A 15,641-nucleotide genomic window follows, 5' to 3' on the forward strand; every position below is an offset into this window, starting at 1 on the left:
CCTTGGTCACAGGCCTCTGCTTGGACCCGGGAGGAAGCAGGAGAGTGAACTGCCGTTCTTAGGCAAGTGTGGTGAGCACGCCAGGGTTCCTAATGTCAGACAAACATCCAGGAGATCAAGGAGCAAACGTGGATTTATTACCTCAGGTCCTAGGCATTCACAAGGCAACATGAGACCCCCGGGGGGATTCCAAGTGGGTTTACAGAGTAGACAGGGTGCCTTGGGTCATTCAGGAGACAGCAGGATTTCCCGGAGAGAAAAAACCACAGGGCCCTAAGCCCAGTGCCCTCTGCCTGCCCCTGCTCCACCCCGGCTTCCCGGACTGCTCCGGTCCCCGTCCAGCTGGGGTGTGCACTTGGGGAGGTGTAGCTCCTCTCCCGCTGCAGGACACCTCAGGCAAAGGGTCAAGGGACACTTCTGCCAGCTGCCTCGTCCTGCCACTGTGCCCTTTCAGGCTCTTCCCCTTCTCCCCCTGGGGCCTGGGGACCCCACCCTGGCTCCCCTCGTTGGGCCAGGCCCTCGCAACGTTTTCTTGCTGCTTGTGGGCGAAGCCAGCTTCTTGGCCAAGCCTTTCTGGGACGAAGCCTGGGCTGGGCTGGAAGCTACGGTTGCGTTGGACAGTTTTCCAGCAGCCTTCTCCGATTGCTCCTTTAGCAAGTCCAAGACTGTCTCTGAGAAATAAGCATTTATTAAGTGAGAAACGTAAGTCCGGGAGAGTAGCTGTAGAGAAGCACCAGGCAGGAAACCTGTAACTGCACGAGGCTTCTTTAATATAAATTCTTTTCATTTAATTCCCTTAACTGGCCTTGATCTAAATATTTTATTCTTTTAATAGGGTCACTCCAGTGATACATGGTTCTGGAACAGTTTCCTTAAGATAACATCCCTCCTCTGTAAGTCCTCCCCGACTTCCCAGCCACCCCGAGGAAGAATTCCTCACTCCAGGGGACCTGGACACCCTCTGTACCCAAAGCTCGGGGCTATTTCTTTATCTGCCCGCAGCATTCGCACTGGACTCTGAACTCCTAGGTCAGAGACTGCAGGTGTCCACTGCTGTGTCCCCAGGCCCTGGCACAGTGCCCGCCACGAGTGAGTGCTGAGTGACTGATGTGAATGAATGAATGCACTAATGATGAATGAATGAATCAATGGGAGCAGGTGTCCCTCCCACTCATGCTGGTACGCAGAGGACAGGTACAGACTGAGCCACTGGTGACAGTCCTCATCCCAAAGCCCACAAGCCCACTCCTCGGGGACAATCTAGGCCTGCCCTCCGGGGGCTGCAGCGTGTTTGCCGCAGGTGCGGAGCTCAGCGCGGAGGCATCGGCGTCAGACCCCAAGACGGACTCACCGGCTACTGGCCTGAACCGGACCCGCCTGCTCTTGGTTCTCACGGGCACCGGCTTGTATCTGCACTTGCCTGGCGGTGCTCGCCTGAGAAGACAGACAGGGCGGGGGAGGACGCAAGACCCTGAAGATGCGACCAGGACACCAAGGCCACGTTTGCAAGACCTGGGCTCAGCCCTCGCGTATCCGCGGGGATGGGCGGACGTAGCGGGAAACGGGCTGTGGGCTCAGGAGAGGCCGAAGGACACAGGCACCCCCAGGCTCCTCGGGCCCTGGAGAGGGGCCGGCGCGGTGCCGTCAGGAATGGCTTCACCCGCTGGGGACAGGGGCAGGAAAACCTGGCTGAGGCTCAGTTCTGCCTCTATAAAATGCAAAAGCGAAGAGTCCCCACCTCGCAGGGAGATGGCAAAGGTTAAACGAAAGCTGTGTACCCAACACACCATAAATGATTGACAAAGAATGAGATTTGAACAAAAACCACACACACGGAACGGCGCCCAGAACATAACAAGAGCTCAGTGGATGATGACGATGACAACGACGACGATTCTGCTGCTGCTGCCGGTGGTTCCTTTTAAAGAAGGTTTCTTTGAGAACCTGCAGCTCAGCCCTGAAGTGACGCCAGCCCCTGCCCAGCAGCCCCCCGTCCTTAAACTGCCTGTCGTCTGGCTGCGTTGTCTGAAATAAAAGGGACTTTGGAGACTGAGCTGTCCCACCGGACAGAGCAGAGCTGGGACGTCCCGGCCAGGCCCGCGGCCTCTGCGCCTCTCACCGGCTCTCACCGCATCACCGTGGGACGAGGGCGGGGGCCACACAGTCTGCTCCGCGGCTGCGAAGCGCTGGACACTGTGTGAGCCGGCGGGCGGTGCCGACCTGACCTCGACCCACCGAGAACCGGGCCCCTACTCTGGGCCCCTGTCACTAGCTGAGCCTTGTCAAGGGCTTCAGCTTTGTTATCTGCAGACTGGGGATGTCACCTGCCCCTTGGGTCCTGTGCACACTGAACTCAGCCCACCTGAGACAGGTGACCGAGCAGAGCCAGCTTCGGTGTGCAAAGGCCTCATAGGCACTCTCTGAACGGCCTCTCCTGGCTGCTCTCGGGGAAAAGGGGAGTTAACTCGCCCCCTAACACAACGAGGAAATTGCCAAAGGACAGAAAAGGGGATTTGCACAGCAAGGCTGTCGGTGGCAAGAGCAGAACTCCCCGCCAGGTGTCACCAGCCACCTGCAGCACCTGACGTCCCCGGGGGCTGCTCCGCCCTAAGCACAGCAGACAGGACAGCCAGGGCACCCCAGGGTCAGCCCCGGGGTCAGAGCCTCCTCCGGGAAGTCCTGAGCACACACAGCCCAGAGCCGACAGGCAGCTGCGCGGGGCTGGCCCTGAGCCCTGAGCGGGGACTGGGCCTGTCTGCCCGGCGTCTACCGAGCGCCACTCTGGATGTGGGTAACGTAAGCCTCAAGGACGTTCCCCTCTGCGGGTCCGTCTGTAGCTGACTCACGGGGACGTCTCGCTCTGGGTGAGAATCCCGAGATGAGCCCAGTGCAGGCGCGGACTCCCCAGGTGGACGCTGCCTCACCCGCATGGGGACAGGGAACCGGACCCAGACGCCGCAGCCGCACAGCTGGGAAGATTCCCCTGCCCTGTTGGGGTTGGGTCAGCCCCTGGGAGAGGTGGGCAAAGAGGCAGAAATAAACAAAATCCACCAAGTGAATAAACATTGGATTCCAGAAAGATCAGGTGGAGACGCTGAGAAACCTGGTGGTTTAAGCATTTGCCAAAGACTTTGAGACGTCAGCCAAGCCCAGGAGACGGGGCGGCCACAGTCACCCGGTGGTCAGAGGTGTCCACCTGCTGACCCCAGACAGAGATATCCAGATTAAAAAAACAAACAAACAACAAAAAAACAGAACAGGAGCCAGACGCCTAGCCTGGTTGTCCCGGAAAGGATCAAGAGTCTCATTTCCAACTGCAAAGAGCCCATCTCCCAAACATCCCATAACTTCCATAAATACATTGTTCCGCACAGTCGTTGCCCAAACTGCTTTTCACCTGCAGCACAGATTCGCTTCACTGGTAATTTGGGAATTCTTGGGGAGGGAGGACTGTTCTCACGACCCGCCGTGGAGACAGGACCGAGGCAAATGCACCTGGCAAGACAGTGACACCCGGTCTCACCTTGCGGGGTCCACAAACTTGTAGATAGATCCGAGCGGCGCGTAGGCGCTTGGGAAAGAGGTGGCCAGGAAATACAGCTCCCCTGAGGAAACAGGAGAGGACAGGTGGTCACAGGACGCCGGGCAGGGCTGACACGTGCAGCTGGAGGCACAGATAAAGCCGGAGAGGTGACGGCCCTAGAATGCAGCGAGCCCCGTGGACGGAACCTGGGAGCTGCCGGCCAGGCCCTCACGGGACGGCACATGTATGTTCACGGGACCAAACACGCGGCTCCTGATCACCCCTCGCTCTCAGAACCTTTGTCTCCGTGAACCTTCACTTCCTGCCCCACCTCTCCCTGCCGACGGGGACTCTCTGACCCCTGGACACAGGCTGAGCACTGTTCGCCTGTCACTTTATTTTGTCCCTAATTTAGTCCTTTAGTCTCCCGAGCTTCACCCTCCCCTTTTCCTCTTTCCTCCTCATTTCCCTGTGACCCGCCCACTCTTCACCCCCCAAAAGTCACCCCCACCCACCCTCTGTTGTGTTTCTAGAAGGAGCTCAGCCTCTTCCCATTTCTCCCTGTTTGAAATCCAGAAAACATTGTTCATTTCTGGAGGTGACTCCCTCCTTCCCCCGGCTCTGTAGTTACCTGTGGAGGGGGGACGGTGTAGTGTCGGTTACCAGCCCCAGCTCAAGAGCTGGCGAGTCGGGGTCTGAATTCCAGCGACACCAGATACTCCCTCTGTCATCCTGGGCAAGCTCCTCACCTGCATAACCCTCGGGATATTTATTCCCTTGTAAACTAGGGCTCACGAGGCCTCAAGCGATTGTTGAGCATTCAGTTAGGAGGTGTTGAGTGTGGTGTTACTGTTACTTTCCTATCACTCCGCTCCTCACACAGCTCTGGGGACCTGGCACAATGTCTGGGCATTTGCGCCGAATTAAACTCACTTGCTCTTGTGCAGCTTACATAGCTCTCTCCTCGATTCTATGGAAACGATGTCTATTAAGTTGCAAATTTAAAAAACCTAGAGCTTTATACAGCTCTGGGTTATTTTTTCTTGGAGAGACAGTTCGCTCTGTCGTCCCGGCTAGAGTGCCGCGGCGTCAGCCTAGCTCACAGCAACCTCAAACTCCTGACCTCGAGCGATCCTCCTGCCTCAGCCTCCCGAGTAGCTGGGACCACGGGTGTGCACCACCACACCCGGCTAATTTTTCTATTTTTCTGTAGAGATGGAGTCTTGAACTCTTGACTTCAAGCGATCCTCCTGCCTCAGCCTCCCAGACTGCTACGATTACAGGTTGAGCCACCACGCCTGGCCCAGCTCTGGGTTAGACAACTGCTTTCTCCCTCGAATCTGTAGGGAGCAGTGACCAATGTTAGTCTTGTGCGCAGTGTAAGGCTCACTGTCTTGCAGAGGCTGCGCAGGGTAAGAGCTGCCTGACAAGCCAGGGTGTGTCCGACAATCTCTGTCTCTAATCTTCCCCTGCTGAGAGGTCTGAGGAGCCAGGACGCAGCTACTAGAGGTAGTTTGCCCTGACTGACACCGTTCAAAGCGACTGCACTATTAGACAAACAAGGTGTCTGCCGAGGGCCTGTGTGTGCGCAGGTAACTCTCTCACAGGGACCCCCAAACCACGCAAAGGCCTCCTTGGTCTGAACGGAGAACCGAAAACCCTGCACTTTCCTACACGTGACCGCAGCGTGTGTAAATTACATGTTTGCCGCATGCCACAGACCTTCCATTGTACTTTTAAGAGAAAACACCGCTAGAGGTGACTTTGACCTGTAGTGTCCAACTGATATTTTTAACATATATTTGGAGGGGAACAAAAAACCACAATATACCATGCAAAGCAAAAATGCAAGTATTGATTTGGCCAACCCTGTTGGGAAAGTGCTTCGGTGACTGACGTTCGGAAATCCGATCGCTCAGACCTCGGCCGTGGGCGGCCGGTTCTGCCCCGGCCTCACTCGGCAGTTCGTGCAGCCCGGCCGTCGGCTCTGAGAACTCGGGACATTCTGCAGCCACAGCTGGGGCAGAGTCCGGGTGCCAACTAAAAAGCGACTTGCCTAACGCCAGTGACTGATCATAAAACAATGAAATAATGCTCAGATTTAAAAACGTCTCTCAGAGGGAAAGAATATGCCAAGAGCAGAGAACACAAAAGCAAGCAACTCTGGAAGCAAAACTAGTTTTGGGCACAGCCTCGCTGGCTTCAGGGCCGCCCTTGGGCAAAGGCTCGGGACACCTTGGCAAGGTCACGCCGTGAAATCCAGCCAGGGACGCCTGGTTGTGTTTGTCAGACGGACTCGCTGGTCTTTCAAAAACCGCCTGTTTTGCACTGTGAGACGTCCACAGGCAGAACCCTGCAGACCACCGACGCGGGGTTCCGGGGCTCCCCGAGGAGGGACCAGCCACAGAGGCGGCAGCCCAGGGGCCGTGGGGGGTCCCGCCGGGGAGGGGCCCGCGTGGCCTGCGGCTTTCACCTCATCCACTTTCCTGCCGGCCGGTGGCTTCTCGCCGTTTTCATGTGTTCAGACTTCCAGCTAGAACCCACACAGACCTCTTCCTGGTACGAACGCTTCATTTTCCAAAATACCCTCTACTCCTGCCAAACGTTCGCCTCCATCTGTCCACCCGCTAACTGATGGTAACTGACGGGAAGGCATCCGGAGCCGACTGATCTCACGCCCTGCGCGGCCGCCCGCGGCTCCCAGTGGAAAGAAGCCCCCCGAGTGGGAGCTGGTCCAGGCTCTGGCTGCGCCTGCAGAGAACCCGGGTCCGGAGGGGCCCTGAGAGGTCATTTCGTTCTCTTCTTTGCCTCCAAGCAGGGAGAGAGATCCAGTGCCAAGTACTGAAAAGATCATGTCCTCACTTAAACAAAATAAAATGTATTTGAAATTCGAAAACTCTGTCTTTCAAAATGAAACACAAGGTATGTAAAGCTGAAATTAAAAATCTGTTTTCCGATTACAAAATTTCTGGAAGTTTATTAGAGAGTCTCCCTCCCTCTGTCTCGTGTGCACATGAGCTTGTGCCTTGCTTCACGGGTCCCTCAGCGTGTGCCTAGTCCAGCCAGTCACCTCCTACCCAGCTCACTGCCCTCTTCTCAGATCTCTCAAAACATAAATTCCCCCTGGATCACCGACTCCCGGCAGGGCCTGGAAAGAGCCTGGCCCAGCCGGCGGGACGACGGTCAGAGACGCCCCCTCGGCAGCACCGGCAGGCCGAGCCCCCACCGCCTGCCCAGTGTGGCCCGGCCGGCCCTGCACCTGTGCCCGCGGCTGTGGCTTAGAGCAGATTCGCTCCTCGCAGTGAGTTGCGTGGTTCGACCAGGAAGGGGCAGGTGGGCGTGTTCCGTCTGCGTCCTCACTGGGGAAATGCGTGTAACGATTATATCACGGGGGTGCTGCCATCGCTAAACAGGTGGAAAGCGCCAAGTGCTCAGAGCAGCATCCAGTGACTAAGTGACCGTGACGATCGCAGACCCAGTGGCGATGGCTGCTTACATAAATTGCTGGCGTCCGGCGAGCGGACGTGAAGCCGCCCGCGCGCCTGTTACCTGCTTCGTCCTCGGCGAAGGAGGTGATGAACTTGCCGTGGGTGCCGGTCAGCCCCGGGAAGGCGCAGGCTGCACCCCCCACACAGATGTCCCGCTTCCGCCACGTCTTGGCTTTTCTATCTTCCCGCAAAGCCATGAGTCGACTAGACGAAAAGCAAAACCTTGTGTTTTAGGCATCCATATTTCCACTCCGCAGGACTCTTTGTCTCCTAGAATACGCATCCCTGAGTACCAGGCCTGGGTCTCCCACTGACAGACCCATAACCAGCCCCCCACCAAGAACCCAAAAGGCTGCTCTGGTCGCCCACTTGCCCCGCGTGGGGCAGCTCATCTTCTATCACAAAAGGAGTTTGGTGCTGGAATTTACCTCAATAAAAAATGCTAAAATAAGAAAGGGAGAGGGGACATCAACTCTTCCTTACCCGCTCATGAAGTCCCCAAAGATGTAGAGGCCGTTGAGGTTCGGGGACTCACACCCGCGGTAGACGTACCCTCCGGTGACCGACTTCCCCACCGTGTGACTGTAAGCGTAGATGGGCAGAACGTCATCTGTCCGGGAGAAAGAAGGAGAGTGTCGTGGACAAAACTTGGGATCGTCAAGGAAGAAGAAGGGGGATTTTTAATGCCGCTGCCTGACTCAGTGAGCAACACTGTATCTCTGGGTCTTCATGTTTGTGTTCCTCAGGGGGCCAGCCACCGTGTGCGAGAGCTTCCCATTTGCCTGTTACCTGCAGGCAGAGAGGAAGCCAAAATCTCCCCCACCTGCGAGGCAATGACCCGGAATCCACACGTTACACTTTGCCCCCACGTTGACATGGCGGACACTCGGGCTTAAGGACATGCAAAATCTCGTGAGGGTCTGTAGGACGGCTTCCTAACTTAGAGGACAAAAGAGACAAAGCAATGGTGACACAGCCGGAACACTGGGATTCTGAGCAGTCATTTCACTGGGCTGTCCCAGCTGAGAAACACATGAAAACACACGGCCACCAATGTTGCTCTGCTAGTGGCTCTCAAAATAGTATACCTAAAAATCACGTGGGTGACTTATTTAAAATACAGACACTTAGGTCAATCCCGTTCCCCCAAGCCACCCAAAATTGAAATTTATGAGGTCTGAGACAGAGCTTAGGGAGCTGCTCTTTATCAACCCCTGCAGAGGTGTCCCCGCGGCACGGCTGCAGGACCACTCAGGGAAGTGCCTTCCGCAGGACGCGGATGACGCTCGGGTTTCAGTCCTCCACCCCCACCTCCAACCCACTCAGCTCCCTCAAGAAATCACCCGGGGAGCTTCCCACTCACCCAAAGAGGCGTTGCGGCAAAGCTCCTGGTCGTAACATTCGAACCCTTCCTTCGCCCTCCAGCCGTAGTTCCCGCCTTTAACGATGAGGTCGATTTCTTCAAACTTGTCCTGGCCCACGTCCCCACAGAACATCCGGCCGCGGCCCTGGCGTGTGACGGGGTCCCCTCGGTCCACGGAGCAGCGCCACATGTTTCTGACCCCGTAGGCATAGACGGCCGGGTGGGCGCCAGGCTCAGAGACGAACGGGTTGTCCGAGGGGACTCGGTACCGCTGGCCACCCGCACCTGCCCCGTCCACGTCGATCCTTAGCACCTTTCCCAGCAGGGAGCTTCTGAGAGAAAGACCAAGACACGGGCACAGGTGAGCGAAGCCACAGGACTGGAGCGGACCACCCAAGAGGGCCATGAGAGTGCTGGGAGTCACCTGGGGAGATGCCACTTACAGTTACCTTTAAATATTTATGAGATGTTAAGACTTCCCCATTTTGGGCTCAAACAGAACCACCAGGCAAAAGTGTGATGTGACCCTGCTCTGTGTGACCCTGAGCAAGTGGCAGCTTTAATTTTTTATTTCAATGATGAGGATGGTTTCTCCCTGACTTGGTCTAATACCATAAATTTTTAGAAGAAGCTGGTTTTATTTTTTATTTAGCAATGTGGTCAGTAAAAAGAACCAAGGCTTTGGAGAGTCTCTGCCAATGACTACGCTCTCCAGGCCGGGCTTCCCTCGTTTGTGAAGCAGGGGAGGGTAACACTAGCTTGCGGAGATAATATGACGGTTAAATGAGCAACTGCATAGAGCACTTCATGCAACTCCTGAGTTGCAGCAGGTATTTGACAGATGCCAGCTTTGTATTATTATTAGCCTTGATATTTTTATTACTAGGAATAACAGGAGCCAAGTGCTTACTGGGAGCAAAGGGCAGAAGGTCACGTGACCTTCATCTGGACAACACAGCGTCCTCGGGCCCTGGTTCTGCCACTTACCCACTTAGTGACCTCTGTGCCTCTGTTTTCTCATCTGTAAAATGGGTATCATAATGCCCCCACCTGACAGGATTCATTTATTCCATGTGTATTTGTGGAGTGACTTCTTGTGCCAGGTGTCTGTTCTAGGTGCTGATAACACACCAGTTAACAGAATAGATAAAAATTCCCGCCCTGGAAGGTCATTAGAATCACATTCTCGAACGCACGTGAAATATTTAGGACAATGTCTGACGCACACCAAGCACCTAGTACACATTAGTTCTCGTGGGCCGAGCACAGTGCCTGGAACACAGAGCTCTCACGGCGCTCTGAGAGTTTCTATCAAGCGTCCATATTAGCTACCAAAGTGCGCTATGTCTGAACTTTATAGGACAGGAAGCCCAGTGTCCCTCCCACGTGCCCCACTGGAGGAGACCACACGGTTCGCAGTGTGTGACTGGGGTTTGACTCCATCCCGGCAAACAGGCTGTACCAAGGGCTCACTCTAAAGGGGCCGGGGCCCCGCGTCCTTCCAGCTCACTTGTTCTGAGCGTTTCCAAACTTGCCAAAGGGGTCCCCGGCCTGGCCTCCATCCCCAGTGAATATGTACATGTAGCCGTCCAAGCCAAAAAGAAGTTGTCCGCCGTTGTGATTTGAAGCTGGTTCTCCTATCTCCAGGATGACCCTGGAAAAGAAAAACCAAATCCTGCTGAATCAAGCTGAAGCTGTGTCCTCTCGGGACACCAAGAAATGACTGGTCCCAGCCACCGAGAGATCTGCTAGGCCGGCCGAGACCGGCTTCTGAGTTTCCAGGGACCACAAAGCTTTGGGGCTCTGAGATGCCCCCCATTTCCCGCTGTGGCTCCTTTGTGGGTCATTTTTCCCTTATACCAGGACTTCTCGAGCTGTGGACACAGCGGGGCGACAATCGGCCTTTCCTAGGACTCTGCTTTACCAGAAGTCTCCATCCCTCCCTTGGGCAACTCAGCAGGGGCGAGTCTGTCAGTTCTTCACGCTCTTTCCAGTCCTCCAACCCGCCTGCAATGGCACGAGACACAAAACCCAAAGGAGAAGGAGCCAAGGCAGGGTGGTGGGAGGGCAAGAGCTTGAGCTTAGGGTCAGTTAGAACCGAGTCCTCCTGTGACCGAGTGTCACCCCTTGACAGCCTGGTGCCGTAGCGTCCTGGGAGAAGGAGAAATCCCCGAGAGATTGCATCTCACCGTATGAAACGCGGTGCGATACAATCTCAAGGCAAAGGGTCTGGGCTCTAACGGCCACACTCTAATCAGAGAGTGCTGCCGTATTTACCATATTGGCACTATCTACACGCATTCCTCAAACCCACATGTCCTCTGGCTCTTGCTCCTCTGCAAAGACAAGCTGGTTTCAGACAGAGCAACCGGGAGGCGCTGGCCCACAGGGGGTCCCCGCAAAGAACCTTGACTCGGGTCTGACTTGGGCGGTCCCCCAGCAACAGTGACCCCGACTCAAGGTTCAAGCTCGTGCCCTAAACCCAGGGACTGACCGGCGCTGGGATCACAGCTTCTCCTGGGCGCGTCTCACCTCTCGGATTTCGGGTCGGCTCTGTTGGGATCGGCCCGGGAGGCCTTCATCTCGCTAATCCGGATCTTTTCCACCTTCTTCCCGCCCAGGCACGAGTAGTAGACGTAGAACTTGCGGTTGCGGCGGAATCTGGGATGAAAAGCCAAGCCCAGGAGGCCGCGCTCGTCCCGGATGCGCGCGGGGCTCAGCACCGCGTCCCTGAGGTCCAGGAAGGGCCGCGGCAGGCGGCTGCCGTCGGGCAGGTAGACCCACACGGCGCCCACCTGCTCGGCCACGAAGCGGCGGTGGCTGCCGTCCCCGGCGTGGACCATGCACACGGGGTTGCGCAGCCCGGAGGCCGCCTCGGCCAGGCACAGCCGCAGGCAGCCCCCCGGGCCGGTGGCCGCCGCCCCCCGGGCGCGGGCGACGCGGGGGCTCCTCGGCGCCTCGGGGAAGCGGCAGTCGCGGTCCCGGGGGCGCAGCCGGTGGCAGGAGGTGGCGCCGTCCCGGCCGCGGTCGCCGGCCAGCAGGGAGGCGGCGCACAGGCCGGGCCGGGGGTCCTCGGCGGCGGACAGGTGCGCGGCGCGGGGCGAGCACACCTGGGAGAGCACAGGGGGCCCCGCTCAGCTGGACGGCGCCCCGACCCTCCACTTCCAGCCAGCGGGAAGCAAGAACAGTCTCAGAAGGAAAAATATCAGGATTCTGGGGTTTGCTTGGGGTTTTTTCCCACCACCTACTGCTAAATCGCTTCTCTTCTCTGTGCCCCGCATTTTCTAGCCGCTTAATGCTTCTGGAAGGCAGACAGGGAAAACGAGAAACAAACCAACCTAACAACAGCAACAACAACAAAAACCTTCTATTCTATTCCCTATACTACTAGCCCCAGCATTTCAGCTTCGTTCTTGACATTTCCAGTTTTATTAAATGATGAATATTTTCTCCAAAGGAGATGTTACCAAATTTCTCAGTTCTTTCCCTTCCTTATAAACGCTGTATCTGCAAGATTTTATTTCTTTATACAAATCTGAAGCTGTTTGGCAAAAGCTTCACAACTTGTTAAAATCTGGGTGCTGGGCAGGCCGTGTTAATTATTTAATTTTCTGTGCTTTTGCATATTTGGGGAATATTTTAACAACTAAAAATAAAATTATGAAAATGGGCATTCGATGTACCACTCCCAGAAATTAGGTGTCTCCCAATATCTTCACTTATTTATTTAAAAAATTTAAGTTTTTAAGGTATGCAAATATCATGCTGGGAGCTATACAAACTCGGACAGTGGCCGTGGGGCCATGGGACGGTGCTTAACACAAACGCAGGACTGTCCCCAGGGAGTGTCTGCCACTGGGACCTCCCTAGCCCGTAACACTTTTTAGGAGGAAAACAGAATATTGTGGGCAGACAAGCAACTCCCAATAGTGATGAAAGACGGAGGCATCTGAGACTAGGAAAGTAAGAAGCGTTTAAAGCAGGGGTCCCCAACCTCCGGTGAGTTACACAATTGTTTCATTACATATTACAATGTAATAATAATAGAAATAAAGTGCACAATAAATGTAACGCCTTTGAATCATCTCGAAGCCATCCCTCCACCCCCTGTCCGTGGAAAAATTGTCTTCCATGACAATGACCCCTGGTGCCTAAAAGGTTGGGGACCACGGGTTCAAAGCATCTAGTCTGGGGCCTTGGAGTGGAGCCGAGTCCACTGGCCCAACAGCCCCCTCCTGATCACTGAGGGCTCCGCCCGCCGGCCGCCCTGCAGGGCTGTCTCCCTCCCCTCCATGCTCCACCACCTCACTAAGGGGGCAGCAGCCTCCATGCGTGTGAGTTCCCTGGGCTTTTACTTCCCCGGACTACAGATTGCAGAGCAAGCTCTTGGTTATCAGGCAGAGGGGAAGGAGGAGCTCAGAGATTCACAGCAGCTCTCCCCAGGCTGCTTTCTGTTTCGGGTATTTGTCAGAGCTGCCAACATAAAGCAACGTGAGGGGACCTTTCTCAGGTGTCCTGAAATGCGGATAAAATACCAGGGAACAGAGGGGGGACCGTGGATACTCTCCACCGCCATCGCACACTTCTATGCAGCCATTTAGAGTCTGCAGAGTTGCTTCGACCCAACTGGCTCAGTAACTAAGCAAGTGTTTCTCTACTCTGAGGGTGAGGAAATTAAGGTCCAGGAAGAGTCTCTGCTATGCGACTGAGTCTCTCCTCTGTGCCAGGAACTAGTCTCTGCAGTGGGGATTCAGCAGTGAGCAAATGCACAAGGTTTCTGTTCTAAGGAGCCTAGGCTCTTGCAGGAGTTCAGAAAACCGTGGAACAGCCAGGATTGCGGATCCCGCACTTTGGCACAGTCTGGGCAAAGAGCCCGGGACTTGGAGCCTGAGCACCTAGTGCCCAGGACTGCTGGGTCTTGGGCACGTCCTTCAGAACTCCTGACTCCCCATCAGCAGAGGGGGGTCATGATATTAGCAACTGCCTGCAGACCCACTGCTGGGCACGAGCTACACGGGCAAATTTCAACAACTAGCCATGTGTAGGGTTGCCTGGCTGAAATCATCTTATTCCTCAAATTCCTCAAGCAAGAGAACTGCTGATTTTGGCTTTCTGACGCCTCGCACAAAAGAAAAGGGCAAGAGGAGGAGACATTTCCACCAGGGGAGATCTCAGGAACACACAGTCTCAGTGCTGCTCGTAAAAGCTCCGCTTCTGCTCACACGGTTAATTCTCCGGGCAGCAGCCGAGAGAGGCGGTGCCGAGGAGGGAGCACAGCCTGGGGAGTGCCACCCAGGTGGCCGGCGTCTGTGCCAGGCTCTGCCGTAATTGCCGCCTGGACTCCGGGAAGCTGTTAACCTCTCCCCGCCCCGCACCGGGAGTTGAGCGCCAAGTGCGTGCTGGAGTCGGGAAGAGATGCCGCGGGTCGCCAAGCAACGGCACTGACAGGCCCGGGAGGGTCTCAGAGCGAAGTCTGCCTGTGCTTCCTGTCTCGCACCCCCGCGCATCACCAGAGAGCACCTCCCCACGCGGCCCCTTCATCAGTTCTACAGGGCCAACCTCTGCCCCCAGCACCCCTGACCCCCCCATGCCCCGTCATGTTTCCAGGCTGAGCTCAGCCCAGGCGATGCCTCCCCGGGATGTGGATCTGGGCCGAGTGGCAGGAGGGGCAGCAGCTCTGAGTCACAGCCACTCAGCAGCTCGAGGCTCTCGCGGCTGCTTCTGAAACGCCGGGCAGGCAGACTCTGGGAAGAGCCCCCAACCCCTGCCGCTGCCATCACCCCAGGGACCCCCTGGCACAGACCACTCAGGCGAGTGAGGACTGGACCCCAGCAGATGCCACCACTCCCTCCCTGACACACCCCGTACGTCAATGCCATGGGGGCAAGTGCCAGCTCTCTGAGCACTGCAGGGGGGACGCAAGCAACGGCTACTCCAAGAGCTCCCTGAAAACATCCCTCCCAGTCCCCTGGGGCCTGGAGAAGAACCAGGGCCAGCAGGTCCCCACAGGGAGAGCTTCAGAAACCCAAGTCAGCATCCTGTCACCTCAGTGTGCCTGTCCACAGCACGCAGCTCTACGGCACAGCACCTGGCAGGTGAGCTTCTAAAGGGCTGGGTGGGCCGAGCACGGTGGCTCATGCCTGCAATCCCAGCACTGCAGGAAGCAGAGGCAGAAGGGGAGGGCATGGGAGGGGGGAATCACTTGAGGCCAGGAGTTCACAACCAGCCTGGGCAATACAGCAAGACCCTATCTCTACAAACGGCAAGAAAGACAGGGCTGAGGGCCCAAGGCACCCTCCCCCCGGGACCCACAGCACGCAGCCCAGCACCCCAACTTTGCAGGTTCCCCCAGGGTCCTGCTCAGCCCCACCTGACAGAGGACGTCTTTGACGTAGCCTCCACACAGCTCACGGCTCTTCACATCCAAGTGTTCCAGAATGTCCCGGTACCGGGCAGCAATGCGGCGGTCCTTGTGCTGGTCACAGCAGCCAAAGGACTCGTAGTCGGAGCAAAACTCGAGGGGCAGAGGAGGCTGGAGGGGGGGCCCGTAATCTAGACATTGGGGGTGTCCCTGCAGCAAGCCCACCTGGCCCAACAAGAATGTGAGGCAGAGGCAGAAGACGCCAGCAGAGAGCCAGGGGGCCGGGCGACACAGACCACCCCGCGGACGGGAAAGGGGCCCTCGCGGCATTCCGGCCCTGGGCACACGCGGGCTGCCGTGTGCTCAGGTCGGCTTCCCTGCCCTGCCCACTCCCGCCAGCTCCTCCTCCCCACACCCCACCCTGCTTCCTCTTCCTTCCTCCCCTTCCCCTCCTCCCCACACCGAGTGCTCTGAGGTGCTTTCTGAGCAGTGTCCCTTCTGTGGCCTGGTAGCCAAGTGTCCCTCTGAAAGCAGCGGGAGGTGCTCCCCACCCTCCGATCCCACCTAACCATGACACTGGCGCAAGTCTCCACTCCGGTGCTGAGTCGGGGGGCACACGCTGCCACGGTGTCGATGGCAGAGGGGCTGTGCTGCCTGCAGACGGCAGAGAATCCCTGCGGGCAGGGGACGCCAGGGCGCTCACACTTGTTCCCACGCTGAGCAGCCCAGAGTCACCACGAGAACAGCAGCTATTACAGCCCCAGACGTCGGACTCTGCGCAAGGCAAGGCAGGCGTCAGGGCCCTGCAGGGCTGCAGGGCACTGCGGGGTAGGGGGTGGGGAGGGGGTGGCAGGAGGCAGGCTGTGCTGCGTGGCTCCCAGGACCTGGAAAGGGGAGCACTGGGGA

General features: G+C 56.9%; 1 protein-coding gene across 1 annotated transcript; it reads right to left on the reverse strand.

Moving 5' to 3' along the window:
• Positions 1-115: 115 nt before the first annotated feature.
• Positions 116-15,124, reverse strand: HHIPL2 (HHIP like 2). Its single transcript, XM_045537051.1, is given in 10 exon segments — positions 116-480; positions 483-671; positions 1,352-1,434; positions 3,524-3,605; positions 7,073-7,215; positions 7,495-7,621; positions 8,375-8,706; positions 9,885-10,028; positions 10,907-11,484; positions 14,745-15,124. Coding segments are annotated over 10 exon segments (2,250 nt in total). The 5' UTR covers positions 15,066-15,124; the 3' UTR covers positions 116-229.
• Positions 15,125-15,641: the final 517 nt, after the last annotated feature.

Source organism: Lemur catta, chromosome 25 (genome assembly GCF_020740605.2).
Source record: "Lemur catta isolate mLemCat1 chromosome 25, mLemCat1.pri, whole genome shotgun sequence".
Classification (NCBI taxonomy): domain Eukaryota; kingdom Metazoa; phylum Chordata; class Mammalia; order Primates; family Lemuridae; genus Lemur; species Lemur catta.